Here is a 16,835-nt window from a genome sequence, read left to right as displayed (position 1 = left end):
CATACATGTGGAGATACATATTTAGTTTTAATAAATAATATAAAGACAGAATTAGACGCTCACGAACATATAGCTATAAGTTATCCATAGATAAGTACAAAACGTTCGGGCTTTCGCCCACATTAAAGCACAGCGGTTAATACAAAGGCAAGTACACACTACTACACGGTTGCTACAGGACCAAAATGAATGCTGTATAAGTATATAAAACTATTTCCTAGGGGTAAATTTACGCTTCGCTCTTCTGACGGTTTTGCATGACCTGGCGCAGCTGAGGGAACGTGCTTTTCGTCTGAGCTGGATGCAGGCGGGCGCACAGCGATGTAAAGGGTTCGTAGAGCGAAGGCCGCTCCATTGCGTTTACCGTGTAGTGCTTAATTCTTTCCCTTTGGCACCAGATATTGGCCCGGTCCATAATCTTCTCTACGGGATTGGGAGCAGCCCGTGCTCGTACATTAGCCAGCACCACGACGGGAATCTCCTTTTTCTCCTTGTGCTTATCGATGTCCGTTTTTATGTCGGCCAGCATGTCGAGGCTACGCGGGTCCATGGGATCGTATACCAGCACAAAAGCGTCCGGGAACTGGAGGTAGTGACGCGGCAGCTGCTGCTGCTCGCCCTGCAGCCCAGCTGTGTCATAGATGCGCAAGGTCTCGCGGGCCCCTCCTCGTCCGGTGTCCACACTGGCCACGTAGATGTCCTCAATGGTTGGATGCAATTCCTACAGGTAGAAGGCAGGGATTTCACATTAATATGGATCGTATCGAAGGGACAGTCCCCACTCACAGTCTCGGGATTAACGTGGCCGTAGACCAGCTGCTCAATGAGCGCCGTCTTGCCCACACCCTTCATACCACACACCAGCACCTTGCCGACCTTGCCGATTTTGGCATTTAGCATTTTTATTAAATAAATAAATAAAATAAACAAAACTTTCACTGAGCCCAATGCAGTGTTGCCAGATGAAATTTAGTTTTGCCCCTAAAAAATCTCAAACAGCTGAAATTTCCTCCTGTAAGTTTCCCCCTAGGTTACAAAAATCAGTTAAATTCAAATACATAAACTATAAACATCTTATTATGACTTATAAAAATGTTGATTAAATCTTTGATAATAATTGACTTATATGTAGAAAAGCATCTGCCATTTTTTTGCTATTTTATTTCGCAGTTTATCTTTATCTAGTTGCCTCTCGCTCTCTCTCACTGTTTTGATTGTTTTTTTTTTTTTGTTCACCGAACTGAAATCATTAATTTTCCAGCGTTTCTTCAAAAAAAATGTATATTACAGGCTAATAAAAAACCAATACAACTGTAATTAAGAAGATTAAAAATCCCTTAATCTAGGGGGAAAACTGGCCCTACGCCAATGTGACCGGAGATTGGCTTCCCGAAATTACATTATTGAACCAAAATCTAAAACCGTTTTAATGTAGCTAAATTATTATTAACAATTAACTGAAATAATCCTTAATATCCCGATACTTAGATTTAGTCATTTAGTCGTACAGGGAATCCCCTAATCTAAATCTATTTGCACTGCCATCTTAGCAGAGCCAATGTTTCCTCTTGCTCATACCAAACATTTGCTTTTATTTGTGTGTTGCTCAACATTTTCATTGCAACATGTACAAATGTTTTCTTCTACCTTCCACACTGTTCAATTAATTTATGAATTAATGTAAATAAGTATTAGCCATAGGACACATAATGAACATACATATCATACATTTATTTATTGCAAAAATGCAATTAAGTACTTTTATCCTGGCGCCTCCCCTGATTAAAGTTTACGAGACAGAAAATCAAATACAGTTTTCCTTGGTGTCAATGGAAGTATATTTCCTTACTAAACATATATATGGTTGTATGAATTCCTATCAATAATGCTTACTATTCCATTTTTTGTGGGATAACACTAAAAATCTTTAATCTGGACACTGCCATAGAGGTGCAAAATTTGATCTTACATAGCAATGGGGTGAACTGAATTAGTTATGGCTAGGACCAACGTAGTTGGTATCTCAGTTTTCGAAGGTGAATGCGTGTATTGAACACGACATCCCAAAGTGGACTACTGATGCCATATCCGGAGGTTTGGTGAGAGAAGTGGTGATGGTAATGGTACCGCTTCATGTGAATGAAGGCCCCCGCTGACGGGTTTCCGTAATGCAGGTAGTAGTGCATCATGTCGTAGCAGAGATATCCGAGCAGAGCTCCTGATAGCACCACCCTAGGATGCAGGATCACGTAGCTGATCGGGGTGTAGATGACAGTGGCAAGCACTGCTCCCGGCAATGGCGGGAACACCAGTCGCATGGGATCAAAAGGCACCTTGTGGTGCAATCCGTGGATCATGAAGTGGAAGGTGCAAAGCCAAGGGCCGCTGTTGTTGCGCAGCTTTACGTGAAACACCCAGCGATGCAGAGTGTACTCAAGAAAGGTCCACAAGAGTATGCCAAACAAAAAGTAACCGGCAAGCCCCAGAAGCTGAAATATAGATACATTTGGCCAAGTTAGAAGAGGATATAGGCTGAAATTATAGATAGATAACTCACCTGTCTCTTATCCTGCCAGGCGCTAGAAACCTCGTCCCTCGCGCACTGGAAGATCACCGGAATCCAGAAGGTTGGTACCAGCCACCAAGGCGTTTTCGTGCACATCTCTAAGTACCAGGGACCAAATAATCGCAACGGCCTGTCCACCGGCTTGTGCACCCACTCATCATAGCAATACGTTAGGTTTGCTATCTGTGGTAGCATTGCCTTTGACCAGTCCACCAAGTGCTGTAATTGAAATGCACAAAATGAGTTTGATAAAACTTAAAGCTAAATATTCGATACACAATTTAAGCAGTTTTTTTCTATTTTAATAAAAACCATCATTACAAACTGGTATCGCTTGTCGAATATTTTATATTAATTTTGATAGGGTCATATAAACAGTAACTTTCGTATACAAATTCTTTTTAATTACACCATAATAAAATATTTTTAAGTGTCACATCAATAATAGAGACCTTTATGGGAACCCAGATTAGATTTCGCAGAAGGTTGAAAAGGTGGGAACTATATTCAAAAGAAAACACTTTTCAAAATTAACAGTCAAAGTAATTTGTATTTGAAAACAATGAAAACAAAAATGGATACTTAGATTTGACAGGTGTGGCAGCATTGGCGTGCCACATAGATATATCGAATATCGGTTATCGGCTATCGAACTATCGACAGCAGGCAATGTAACAAGCAGCTGGTTCAAAGTTGTCATTTAAACTTCTCCGCACTTGACACAATAACAACGCAGTTTCCGTTTGCCGTACTCGAAAACAGATTTGCTGAATAATAGTCGCCGAACTGTTAGCGCGGGACTAGGTGGATCATGTCTAATTCATCAGTGCGCCCTATTCCCACGCTGAAGGGCATCTTTTCGGTGCCGCGTAAGATACCTTTTCCAAACAGCCCTTGGGCCATGGCAACCAGTTGGTAATTTGTTTTGGTCTTCGTTCCCACAGGCGTTACACAGTCCCGAAACTTTCTCAAGGAAAACAAGGTAAGCCTACGTTCGCTGGAAAAGACGACTAGCGAAAAGTTGGCCGCCAAGCAGCCAGTGCGTCCAAGCTGGATGCCTCCTCAGCTTCGGCGCTCAGTTTCTGAGGCGAGGGAGGGCAAGGAATCAAAGACGGAAAGACCGCAGCGCAAGACCAAGATACAGGGAAACTCCCTGCAACATGCCGCCACCACCTCTCGTTCACAGCACCAGCTGACTCTCGCCATTCCGGGCGAGGGCGAGCGTTTCGATGGTCTGGAGGAACGCGATCCCCTCTTCTACGCTCCATCGGAACGGGTGGAAGCAGAGAACCTTTTGGACTCGGCATCCGAAGCGCCTTCAGATCGTTGCCAATCCTGCGGCACCCACCGGAGCTCCAACAGCATTGCCATTCAGACGGAGGACATAACTGATGAAATATACCTCACAAACGCTCTTAAAAAGTAAACAGTCATGAACTTGATCTGGCGTAATCCTAACCGCTTAATTTCTTTCTAGATGCAATTTCGATGGAAGATCCATAATAGAGGACACACGTTCAAAGATTGAAGACAACTACAAACAACTGCATTACGAGAACGAGGAAGAGTTGCAGCAGCTACCGTTGTCAGCCCGCTCGAACTCTTCGAAAAACAGCCGCTTCCACATGTCTGAGGTTGAAGCACTACCCATGCTCGAGAACGAACCCAAGAACTTTGGTGGCTCTGATGAGGAAGGGCCACTAAGTGCCCGTAGCCGTTTTACAACGGCCTCCAATGTCACAACAATCACCAATAAGTCTAAGCGTCGTGAACATAAACTAGGGTGTGAGTATACTGACGATAGTGTAGTTTCATTTAACACAAATATTATCTTACTTTCAAGTACTTTACTCATTTTCTAAATGATAATTAATAACTTTGAATTACAATTTAAATTAGGAGTTTGCAGCGCACTGTTTATGGGTTTCTCTGAAATATTGAAGACTATCTATCTACTTATATTACGTATTTGCCTCGTATAACGTATATCTTAATATTTATACCCTTGCAGGGTATTATAATTTCAGTCAGAAGTTTGCAACGCACTGAAGGAGGCACCTCCGACTATATAAAGTATATATATCCTTGATCAGGATCAAAAGCCTACTCGATCTAGCCATGTCCGTCTGTCCATCTGTCCGTCTGTCCGTTTCTACGCAAACTAGTCTCTCAGTTTTGAAGCTATTTGAATGAAACTTTGTAGTTAGTCTTCTATATGATCTCACAAATTTGAGATATATCCATTTTATATCAGATTTAAATTTTGTGTAAAATTTTATAAAAATCGGACGACTATATCATATAGGTGCCATACAAACGATCCTTAGATGTGGAGCAAAAACACAAATCTGTGAATGTAAAACTGCAAATATAATATGTATAGGTGAATGAAATGAAAGCAGGTATTACTTCATTGTTTTTTAACATAAATATATATAATTTATATTGTATGGATTCCTAGTCATCGAAGTTCTATCTGCAAGGGTATATAAACTTCGGCGTGCCGAAGTTAGCTTCCTTTCTTGTTAAACGATAAATCAATATTATGTTATGTTTTATAAAGAGAGGGCACTGTTGCTGATTATAAGATTTACTTATTACTTTACTTAACCTATTTGCAAAACAATGGGTTTTATCTATTTTTTCAACAGCCCGGGACGAGGTGCGCCTGCCACGTTACTTGGAGAAGCAGAAACGCGAAAAGGCCGAGGCCAAGCAGCTTGCTGATATGCGGGATCCAGACTGTCCCCGGGGCCATGTATTGCTTAGCGATCAGGATCGGTTGACCTACCTCAACAATGCACAGAAGCGTGAGTTTAACTAACTACGAGTTCCATTTCGAAATTCAACAATTTCCTTAATAGGTTACGAAAGTCTCGTTAACGAGCTGAATCACATGCCCATGACCGCACAAACCTTGCGCGTGCGCACCCGCAAGGCAGAGATTGACAAGGAGCTTACTACAGTCGAGGAGCAAATCCGGGTATACTCAAAGGCGAAAGTCTATGTGATGGCCCACAAGTCTCGTCAGCTGTAAAGGACTAACCGACTCGTCCGATCTTAAAGCATTTTATCGACTGATTAAGCTAGGACACCACAAATGACTTGCGTTAGTTATATATTTTTTAGCCAGAGAGGGAATGAATGCAGAATACAAAAAAAAAAACTTGCACATTCGGCTACTAGCGTTACAAATTAAAAGAGCAGTCTATCAAACTCACCTCCATGCTCTCGTCCAACTGGTTGTTGTTCTTGTCTTCGGTTTCCCTCGGCCGCTGGCGAGTATTCTGCTCATCGGTCCCTGTAAAGCTCTGCCTAGTTTTTTGAGCGGCGTCATTCGAATCCATTTTGTACTCCTTCATCAGATACATGGCAGCATCAGAGTGTGGCGGGGCTTTCATAAAGCGAGCTGTCATATCCGCCCCCTTTAGGCCTTTGAGGGTGTTTATGCCTCCGGGGTGCTTGTGCATAAACTCAGACAGGTCGTATAGCTGCTGGCGGTACTTCACAATGAACTTCTCGTTCGCCACATCCTCCTTTGGCAAGTCCATGTCGATGGACTTTGTGGCGGTAACTGGAATGCGGAAAGCAACAGTATAAGTTATATAGAAGTTCTAATTTTACTATAATTAATTAGTTTGCGTGCAATCTGTACATTATTGTTTAAGGTATCATCTCTATCAGACATGGTCAATTAAATAGCGGTAGTGGCCTTTGTAAAAGCAAACATTCTTATCAATAGGAATCGGGAGGATTATTTTTGAGTAACATCATCAATTTTTATCCGAGTCTGGAGTAAGAAAATATTAATACATAAAGGCGATTGTTTATAAACGAATCCACTAGTGTTACTGTTTTATATATTTATTGGTTAATTTTCAATACCCGATTTGATTACGACGACCGGGATGCGTTTGATTGCATTGAGAGCAAATATTTGAATAAAAAAGCTTACACATCATACGATAAGTTTAGTCGAAGATGTACACAAGTTACAGTTAGGAGTTATAAGTTTATTTATAACAAGTGCAGCGGCGGGAAGCTCGAATTGATTCCGCTGATAAGCGGCGGACAAAGCCAGTAAACAAAAACAAATATTAAGGATGTCTCGTTCCCAAACACCGATATAATTTTGGCCACAGAAATTTTTCTTTTTTTTGCACTGCACCCCAAGTTAATCCTTTGTGGTATTGGTGGTGATAAATATTTAATCTTTCCGATTGTAATGGAAATAATGTTAGAAGTGTAACGTTAGCTAAACAATTCTTTACTTGTGGCGATAGTCGAGGGAATATAATGACAGAGATTAGGGATATCAATTGCCAGTCGTAATTACAAATCGTAGAGCAATGCAGAAATGGCACAGAATGCGATTCTCCTTCAGGCGGCCGTGGGCCGTGGATGAGTTCCATTATGTGAACTTGGCAATCAGTGTACGCCACGCCAGATGTTTCTTTCCGTAGATGAATGCCACACAAACGTTTCCATTCTCCACTTGGCTGGGGCGGCGGGACTTTGGCCCAGTTGGCCATTCCACACCGCACATATGCACATTTGTATGTACATGTTTTGGGGCTGTCTATACAGTTTTTATATTGTACTTATCATGGCTGATACGAGAGCCTGTAAGCGCGCAGGGATTTGGTGTGGACGAGTCGGGTCGTTTGTCAAAGTCGCAAGTGGTAAGTCCCAAATCGCGGTGCCCCGATAGGAGACGGAGCAGGTGCTCTGAGTCAGAGGCCGTACCTGCGCTGCGTCACATTGATTAATAGTGGGTGCCCTATCTGACACATTTGCAAATAGGCTAGGCATTATCTCTTCGATGTCATATCTCTCTATCTCTCTCCCCGCAGACCTGTCTAACTCCCTTTGCCCGGGACTATAGACGGTTCCGTCAAACGAACTCTGCCACTTGTGTTTACACGCGGTTAATGGGTTCCGCGCAGGGAGCGAGAATGGGTCTCACTCAGAGCGAGTTGTTCACTATCAGGTGTCATCTATTATCTATCCGGGTTAGCTTTGCCCTAGATGCCTGCTTACGCCGACCGGTCAAGGTGTATCGAGAAGTTACCCAATATCTTATCTTCGGGCGGTGACAAAATATTAAAAACCCCAACAGATAGAGATAGTATTCATGAGTAAACTAAGTTCGCTTCCTTTTCCTACAACTTATTGGTAATTAACATATCCGTCCATTAGTTCACATAGATTTCGACACCGAAGTACTACGAGATACCAGACATAGAACATATACCGGAGACTGACCAGGTTAGGAGCGATTAATGTAGTTAGATCGGATTACAAATCTCTCGGCAGCGGAACCCGGACCGCACGCAATGCAACGCAACTAGCAACTGAACTTGGGCCCGGTCCCACCCACTCGCCCAACATATCCGCACCGGCGACTGCGACGCGAGCAGCGCGGCCCAGGGCTAGCTCCTAGCCGCTAAGCACTAGCTGCCTCTGCCACAAGATAAGCGGGCCACACGAAATTGGGCGATAAGATAGGTCCGCTCGGGTTAAAATAGTGCTGGAGTTACTCTCTTTAGTTATAGCCCTGGAGAGAGTGCCGCGATCGTGATTAGCGACTTTAGACGGACGACATGTACCGAACTCTTATCGGCCGATCTGCAAGAAGCCATATAGCCCGTTATCGCGGGGTGTTCTAATTTTGCTAAACAATCCTGACGTAGATCTCGATAACGATAGCCAGGCAACGGATCAGGGAGTCATTATCAGGACATGAATACAGCCAAGTTAAAGGTAATTTTCAGATGACTCACCGCAGATTGGGCCTTTGATTTTAGCACTCAGTAATGACTCAGCCTCCTAATTACTTTTAAAATAAATTTAGCACAACAGTTAATTGATAGAAGTAAATGTGTACACAATCCTTTAAAATTATAAACGAAAACTTGCTTGCTTTGAGTACAATGGATTTGAGTATTGAAGATAATTTTAAGCAGCATGTTCTGCACGATATACAGGGGATTCCCTATTTTGAACGGCTGATCGCCGATATTTTAAGTAATCCCTGGGAATCCCCTGAAAGTTTTGGTTTATCGAAATCCTTCCAATCAGAAAGGTTTGGGAAATAACTTAATAAATATACTGGAAATAACTTTAAATTAACAATTAATCAATTTAATATTTCCTCTTCAAACTATAGCAGACTGTCATAACGATTAAGAGTTTGAAGTAAGAGTTTAGAAAAGCCACAATTGCGTGGTACACGATCTTTGGCTGCATTTATAGGGAATCCCATCGCATTGAGGCTTGGATTCAATCGAAGAAACCACGAGTTGACACAGTTCGTCCATAAATCAAAGCTGGTAATAGCGACTATATACACTGAGGTAAAACTGTATGTTTTTCATTAACCATTCATCCAAATCCAAATGAATCATTCATCAATGGCAAGCGAATTCCTGAGAAGCGGAAATGCTACGGCATTCTGTCAACTTTATGAGTGTCTGCTGGGCTTTCACACTCCCCGACCCCAACCCAAGATTCCAGCTGTGAGTGGGTGGGTGGGACTGTGGCCTTTACAAGTGTCACTTTGACGGTAAAGGGCGCCAAGCCTGTGTCTCGCACCAGTTGTGTCTCGGGAGGGGCAGCAGCAGTACTGAGGAATACGGATAATTATATGTACATATGTATGTGCATCTATCGGCTCGGACTGTATCGCCGTTTTAATATCGACTGAGCTGGCAGGGAAGCGAGTTGATTGGCTTGAGTGCTAGGCCTCTGCGATAATGGCGGAGCAACCACTAATTACTCTCCAATATGCCAAGCATATCAACATCAATCAAATAGAACATTCCTTGGTAAGAGTATTATATGGCCATAGAGGATAAAAGAGCGACATTGAAGGAGTGACTTTCATAACGAAAACTATATTTTCAGTCATTAAATATGCATTTATACATATGTATATGTTGAACATCATAATGTAAGTGTCAGGTATCATAGCTTATGCTCATATTGTAGGAATATGTTTCTATTCTTTTTCAAAATAATTCACTTAAATCGAGACTCGACTTTTATGCCAAATCCCAGATCGTTTTCAGAAGACAAACCCCAGCACAGGCTTTATCTAATACTGTATCGATTCCGCTATAAACTAACATATGTATGTACATACATATGTTCATGAGAACATATTTGTAGAGCACTCTTCTTTATTGATTAGGTAAAAACAACATTGAATAGAAAATAATCTTCTGGTTATAATATTTTAGGTTATATCAAAGTTTTTACCTTTACGAATTTGTGATATACCGTAGTAGTTGTTGTGTTATACTTACTGTACAGTGTGCTCCTTATTTAAAAGTCACAGTTTCTATAACTATACACATTTTAATAGTTTCTGCAATTTAATTGGTAATCTAATGATGGTATTATCCAATGTATTTTTACACTAGGAACAGGAAGTTGACTTCAACGAGATATCCCAAAATTTGGAAGATTGTCAATTTTGTTAAACAATTTGGTTAATAATATAATTCTAAAAATAATAATAATTAGTCCTAATAAAAAGGAAAATAGTGGGCAGTACATTATATTAAAATGTTGTATCTAGTTCTAATCACGTTTAAGAAGCATTAAAATACTTATATTTAAGTTGTAAGTCAATTTCATAATTATTATTAAATTTTGACAGCCTTTGTTTAAGTCATCCGTTATTTATTTAATGTGTATATGATTCTTGATTCTATGGTTCTTTTTTTATACACAATAACTGAAGTCAAGCCCGTTATTCCTAATCTACAATCAGGAGTCATTAAAACTAGATAAATACCGATATCGCCCCAGATGGATGAATGCCACGCCAAATATAAAAATTTATTAGGACCCCACCATCCATCACCCTCACATACATATGTAGTCTTATCAGAAGTAAACGGACTGTTTTTTATAGTAGTGTTTAGGGAGCAAAGTCTTTTGTAGCATAGTGTTAGGCATGTTTATATACTATAATTTTTTATATAAATCCATTCATTCCAATATATTTTCTATGCTTCAATCAACAATAGACAACAAGAAAGGAAGCTAACCCGAAAGCAACATTAATGATTTTATTTTTAATGAAGATTTTTCAGTATTAATTTTTTCTTTGGTTGTTGTTGAAAAATGTTATAATTTCGGTGCATAATCAAAAACTGTCATATTTTTGAGTAGAGGAAACGTATGTAAGAACTCGATTTATATTCGTATGCTTTTTCAATAATATTCAAGCGGAAAGAATTAGATCCCCAACAAGATTGAAGCTCTACTAAATGCGGCAAAGACATAATATAATCTGTCGAAAGCATGCGTAAACAGACGTACATTTACTTCAAGTAAAATGATGAATTAAAGACAGAAAATTGTTTTTAAAATTATCTAAAGTGAATTTCTTCTAGTAGTTCAAATGTTAGATGCGAATTAAACTAACGTTCAGCATTCTGTGTTTTACAAGCAAAATCAAAAATATTTCAGTCCTCGCCGATCTCCTTTAACTACACAGAGAGAATTTAAAATGTCCCACTGAAAGGGAAGATTTCTCACTTTCAATATCAGATTTTTGTTCTGAAGGGTATAGAACCTTCGTCGCATTTCTTGATATATTTAATTAAGTGAAGAGCACAAATAAATATTTGGTTTTTGGGCCACAGACAACCGTCCTTTTAAGCTCTTTTTATTTTAAACGATTATTCAGTAATTGTATCTTAAGTCTAGTTTTGTATTTTGTTATCCAATTAAACCGTATATATTCCAATTATATATTTCCAAAGCAAGGAGCTATACTATTAGTGGGCATTCCCGTTGGTGGCCACCTTGGCGGATCCATTACTGTGTCCATTGGCATGGATCTTCTTGCCATTGGTGGCAGATTCAAGAGTGCATGGTTGGCCCAGGATCTTAGCCCTCTTTACCGGAGGCTCATTCGTGATGGTAGCGAAGTCGAACTGTAAGACACAAAAAGTTTTAATATGCAAGCGAGGTGGCATGCGAAGTAATCCTGCTTACCCGCTGCTCCAGGGTCATGTGTGAGATGGGCGGAAGGCCAATGCAGCCGCGCAGTATATTCTCGATGGCAGCACGCTGGCGGAATAGAGAGTTGACCACCTGACAGCCCTGGGGCACCAGTGGGGCCTTGCACAGATAGCTCAGCAGAGAAAGGACCGGTTTGAAGGGTACCCAGGGGGCGGACTCGTTCTCTGCGCTGCGGAGCTGGATGCGAGTGCTCAGCTCTCCCAGGATGACCAGGTCCAGAATCAAGGGTGTGGCCAGTAGAGAGTCCTCGCACGTGTTGTGGATCACCAGGGTGTTGTGGCCACCCATCATGATCTCGGATGTGTACTCGTCCATGGCCCTCTTGCTGTCGCCCACATAGGGCACGTATTTAATGACCACCACATGATCGGGATGCTCGTCGGGCCCGTAGAGCAGCTTGTTGGAGGCCACCATGTCGTCCACCACATTACTCTTGGATATCTGTAAAGCAAGGCGTCGATTGATGTACTGATCTTATTCTCACAAATCATCCAGGATATCTACCTCCTTGGAGCGGAACTGCTGGGGAGCGGAAAGATTCTTGCCGTCGTTGTTTCCCAAGTGGTTGTAGCTGGCAATCGACACTGGCTTGATGCCGGCCCCCACCAGGAAGTCCACCAGAACGCTCTTGATCTTGGTCTGGCCGGACTTGAAGTCGTCACCGGCGATGAAGACCTTCTTCTCCTCGGCCAACTGGATTAGTCCGGGGACAAAGGTGTTCTGCGGCGAGCCGTTGATGTAGGTGCACTGTCGGATGGAAGCAGAAGAATATAGATTTCATTTAATTCCAGTTAATTTTATGTAAAGTTTACAGACTTACCCCCTCAGCAATGCTGGCCATTGCGAAGATCGTCGATGGGGAGACCTCCGAGTTGTTGGCCTGCAGCGAGGCCAGGAGCTCCTGGCTGGTAGTATTGAGACCCTGTTGAACATCAGAAAAGCGCTCTGTGTTGGCGGTCCATAGGACAATGACGCACTCGACCCCACTTCGCTGGCGGAAGTCGCGAATGTCCTTCCTGATCTGCTCGTACTGCTCCAGGCGCGTTCCCCCAATCACATTGTCGGCGCGATCCGACTGATTGGCCGCAATGAAATCCGGGTCGTAGATGGATGGCCGCGGCTTAAGCAGAGCCAGCTGATCGTAGATCTGGTCCTGCAGAGCCACGTCCAGAACCTCGGCGCGGCGCATGGCGTCACCCAGATGCAGTCCGCTGATATCCCAGCCATCAACGACGATGTTGTCCGGCTCCACCATGGGCAGCAGCTCCTTCATCGGCACGTACACGTCCGCGCCGGTCTCATCGGATCCGATGAAAACCGTGGAGGCCTGGGTGATGGAGCCGAACCAGTTGGCCTGCTGCACGCCCGTCCGCTTGCGCCACTTCAGCTGCCGGCTGTTGGCTTCCAGGGCGGCGGTCAGTGTGGAGCCGTTGTTGCCGCCCCACCCCACCAGCATCACGCCCAGTTTGGGCACATGGCGGCCGGTCCGTATCTTCAGCGCCGTAGTCTGGGGGTGCACCTGCAAAGATCGCATAATCGATTAGCTAATTAACCGATTAGCCCTATACGGCCATAGCATAGCACAACCCGTTTGGACTTATTATAGGTCCGGCGGTGCCTTATCTTTATTCCATATCGTGCCACCCAAGTCAGGTAGCCGTATAAATTATGATCGCGTGATTTCTACGAAGCGAACCTGATTTCAATAACCGTTGTCGAGAGCGGGGTGTTTGTGATCACAGGGGCTCTTGGCGACAGCCGGTGGATTTATAATTATATTTCACCAGATGTGTGGGATATCACATAAGGAGCGCAGTAATGTCAGCTTTACTCTTTAAAATGTTTATTTAATTATTTCAAACATCAATCGAGTTACTAAGTTACATTTTCAACACACTGTTTCGTTGTTTACATTCTGTGCGGGTGCCGACAGAGGCCTGGGGGAGAAATTAACTGCCATTGGCTTTCCTAAACTGACCCGCTTCGTAATACGTAATGGAAATATAAATTACTTATATTTAATATTCTCAAATATATTTAAATAAAATATGTATTTAATTAAAATCCCAAAACAAGAAATATGTGTATACAACTAACAGGTATCCAACAGTCTCATTCCCCATGCCTTCCTCTTAATGCTATATTTTAGCAGGTCTTGTCCGATTTCTGCCGAGTCAACGTGCTCTTTGATTGGAAGCAAAAATAAAAACTGATGAATAAGTAATGATGATAATGATGATGATGATTGCATTAATAATTTGACAACGTGCTTGTCCAAAGTCCGCCAGAAAGTTGGGCAAAAACAAGAAGAAGCCGCTTGCCGGCCGGCGAAATATGTAATCAGTGAGCTTGCAGCAGTGGAAAGCGCTCTCTTGGGCCCGCCACTTAAGAGAGCGGCGCTTCTCTTCGGGCACGGAACTCTCTTGGCGGCCATCGCCTGACATTGACCTTGAAGTGCAGCGGGAGTGGGCGTGTGTGATGTAAACAGAGCACGTACACCGACCGCAATCACCCAGATTGGATTTACTGGCCATCTCTATTTCGGCATTATTATATATTTCTGTTTGTTTAGGTGCCAGAAAAAGGCGCCTGCGCGCAGAATCACGCCACCCGCTGTCCGGGATAATGACGAGATATCACCAGTGTTTATCATCGTCAGCTGCTGTATCAGTACAGTGCGAGTAATCAATAAGCTGTAACTGTCACAGGCCATGTAACGGTGGACGCCAGTGGGTAAGGGAAACCGCAAAACACCGCCCACGCTTATCGCTATTTTTATCTGCAGCGAATTGGGGAGCGGCCCTATTGGCCCTATGGTATTTTCCCCCATTTTGGCACAGCTGGAAAATTTATACCTGCCTACACTTGGGAGCTATTTTCAAAACTATTAAAATCTTTACTTTTGATAACAAAAAATTAGCATTCCATTTTAGCTAGTTATATCAGAGTGCAGCTGGGCTGTTTATGTGAAAAAAGGGTAATAATTTTGTTAGCTGTTTAAGAGCAAATATAAATTGATTGTAGAAAGAACTTAGTACACTAAGGTTTTGTAAAAAATTACATTATTTTTAAACAAGAATTGAAGGATTCACATATTTATACTTCAATATGCAAGTCTTGAAATCATTGAAGTAAGAACCAAGAAAAGAACATTTTCATAATTATTTAAGAAACCTAGAGTGTAAAAAAAATTATCTAGTTATTTAAGGTATTTGTTTAAAACTAAAGGCTTTGTTAAAAAAAGAGTACTATTTAAGCTTTTACATGTCTGTACTCAAAGATTTTTGTATTGATAAAATTTTAATTAGAACCAAAAATTGAATTTATTGCAACAAGACACGTTGTTAGTAAATTAAAATAAAAAGTATTAGAAGAATTTTCTTAAAAATGGAAAAATTCTAAAAATATTTAACATTTCCAACTAACTTTTATTGGAACTTCTGGGTCCAGATTTCAGATAAGTTAATTATATGCACGCTTTAAACGGTTCCCAATAGAGCGTGAATATTATTCTGTCTCTCTTGTAAATATATCCACGATAATATTGATACTATTCTCTGAGTGTGGACAAGTGCGCATGGGTGTAGCAGGAGAGCATCTGCACACGCACACAGATTGGAAAAGTTCAATGTGAAGGTCAGCCCCGGAACGTGAAAATGCGCTTTTGAAAGCCAAAACCCATGACTGATGATCGAAGATGCCGCCGCATGCAACCGGTAGTCGGGGGAGAGGCTCACCTGCAGCTGTCCAGATGAGGTACGCTTCACGTGCGACGTCTGGTACTCGTAGTCCGATGTGATGAAGTCATTTTCCACCCGCACCTTCGGGGAGACGACTTCCAGCGTGGAGGCATTGGTGGGCTTCATTTTCGGTTGGGTGTGGGATTTCCGCTTACTCTTCTCTCTCGGGGGAGCACTTTGTGTTTATCAATTAGCGCGTTTGATGTGCTTGTTTCACGAACTGAAAGCGCTTTGGTCGAAGCAAAAGTTCGCGGCGAATGACTCGCTTGGACTGGAAGCAGACCGCTTTTATAGATTCCCCAACAGCGAAAAGTTTTCTCTTACTCTTAATGCCACGCTCTCTCCCACACTCAGAACAAAAATCGAACCGAAAAGAACTATACATTTACAGATATAGAAAATCAAATCAACTTTTCTCTTACACGTATACGAAATACCCTTCTGAACTTTAACCATTCCTACCATTTATATTAATAAATATTTTCCCAAATTTAAAGCAAGATTTTCGTTATAGCGATATTAGCTCCGAGTGCCCGAGCTTCGCAAGCACACTTAAGAGGGAACCAGAAGATATCGGAAATTTTCCGGCACGCGTGGGATTTCTCAATCTGCAAGGCGGAGTGGGAGTCCTGCTCTTCATCTTTCGGAGATCGCCGGGCAGGTGACCGCATTCAATTTACTTGTTTCCATAATTAATTGAGTGACCAATTGAGTATAATTTCAAGGGAATAGTTTGGCTATGGAAAATTTTAAAGTTTTCTGGTAAACATTTTCGATCAATTCTGTTAATATTTCGTAAATAAATAAATGTATACAAAATATAGGACAGGGAATACTTTAACAACTTAAAAGTTAAAATTGTTTATATGTGAGTGAGAAATAGAATAAAGATGCTAGATACGTGAAAAATCCCAATTAACTTTTTTATATTGATAAAAAATAATAATAACTGAAAATGTGTTGTTTATCTCTTAAGCAGGCTTTATTTAGCCCTAAAGTGTTGCTACCGCTGATATGAGGTTTTATACAACATAAAGTAGGAAGACTTTTCGACCCATCATAAGTATAAATTCTCAAGCAGTCTTACCAGGCGAAACGATCTAGCACCTGTTTCGTTTAATCGGTATTTAGTATACGTTTAATATATTTATATGATAGTCAATTTACCAATGTTTTCAAAGAACGAAACATATTTTTTTTTATAAAAGTAAAGTTAATAAAGTAAAACTTTTAAGATATATAACAATTCTAATACAGCAGAAAAGCTGAAGATTCCAATATCTCTTCTATCCATATAAAAGAGGAAATGGAGGAATGAATCCACATTTTATTTTGTCAAACGTTCTGAGAAATAACTTACATTTGTCCTTTACCACATTTATAATGATAACGCACATTTACATTTTTCATAAGAAGACATCGGGGGGATATAAAATATTTCATCGCCGATATTACAATAAATAAACTGAACCATAGAATCATCTGAAGCA

The 16,835-nt window shown here is 41.5% G+C and overlaps 4 protein-coding genes and 1 long non-coding RNA gene across 10 annotated transcripts; 2 read left to right on the top strand and 3 right to left on the bottom strand.

Annotated features, from left to right (window-relative positions):
* Positions 1-8: 8 nt before the first annotated feature.
* kappaB-Ras (NFKB inhibitor interacting Ras like 1) lies at positions 9-1,356 on the bottom strand. Its single transcript, XM_020959500.2, has 2 exons — positions 787-1,356; positions 9-721 (listed from the first exon to the last, which is right to left on the bottom strand). The coding sequence occupies exons 1-2, from the start codon at positions 898-900 to the stop codon at positions 230-232; spliced, it is 606 nt and encodes a 201-aa protein (XP_020815159.1). The 5' UTR covers positions 901-1,356; the 3' UTR covers positions 9-229.
* Positions 1,357-1,814: 458 nt separating this feature from the next.
* Positions 1,815-8,583, bottom strand: Fa2h (Fatty acid 2-hydroxylase). Of its 6 annotated transcripts, none has more exons than XM_086838461.1 (4): positions 8,350-8,583; positions 5,788-6,140; positions 2,558-2,785; positions 1,815-2,489 (listed from the first exon to the last, which is right to left on the bottom strand). In XM_086838461.1, the coding sequence occupies exons 2-4, from the start codon at positions 6,115-6,117 to the stop codon at positions 2,001-2,003; spliced, it is 1,047 nt and encodes a 348-aa protein (XP_086694587.1). In that variant the 5' UTR covers positions 6,118-6,140; positions 8,350-8,583; the 3' UTR covers positions 1,815-2,000. The 6 variants fall into 6 exon arrangements, with proteins under 6 accessions (XP_086694587.1, XP_086694588.1, XP_020814994.1 ...); XM_086838462.1 differs by lacking the exon at positions 8,350-8,583 and adding an exon at positions 7,821-8,254; XM_020959335.2 differs by lacking the exon at positions 8,350-8,583 and adding an exon at positions 7,832-8,248.
* LOC110189302 (uncharacterized) lies at positions 3,224-5,786 on the top strand. Its single transcript, XM_020959334.2, has 5 exons — positions 3,224-3,435; positions 3,511-3,988; positions 4,044-4,351; positions 5,218-5,376; positions 5,431-5,786. Exons 1-5 carry the CDS (start codon positions 3,378-3,380, stop codon positions 5,601-5,603), a joined length of 1,176 nt encoding a protein of 391 aa, XP_020814993.2. The 5' UTR covers positions 3,224-3,377; the 3' UTR covers positions 5,604-5,786.
* A 2,621-nt stretch (positions 8,584-11,204) lies between the features above and the next one.
* Positions 11,205-15,679, bottom strand: Inos (Inositol-3-phosphate synthase). Its single transcript, XM_020959787.2, has 5 exons — positions 15,343-15,679; positions 12,426-13,124; positions 12,110-12,352; positions 11,579-12,046; positions 11,205-11,517 (listed from the first exon to the last, which is right to left on the bottom strand). The coding sequence occupies exons 1-5, from the start codon at positions 15,469-15,471 to the stop codon at positions 11,359-11,361; spliced, it is 1,698 nt and encodes a 565-aa protein (XP_020815446.2). The 5' UTR covers positions 15,472-15,679; the 3' UTR covers positions 11,205-11,358.
* On the top strand, positions 14,073-15,012 carry LOC147642843 (uncharacterized). Its single transcript, XR_015272903.1, has 2 exons — positions 14,073-14,338; positions 14,391-15,012. It is a non-coding gene; the product is annotated as an uncharacterized LOC147642843 (long non-coding RNA).
* Positions 15,680-16,835: the final 1,156 nt, after the last annotated feature.

Source organism: Drosophila serrata, unplaced genomic scaffold (assembly GCF_035046125.1).
Source record: "Drosophila serrata isolate PLE 108 unplaced genomic scaffold, ASM3504612v1 contig_347, whole genome shotgun sequence".
Lineage (NCBI taxonomy): Eukaryota > Metazoa > Arthropoda > Insecta > Diptera > Drosophilidae > Drosophila > Drosophila serrata.
This window is presented reverse-complemented; position numbering and strand designations above follow the sequence as displayed.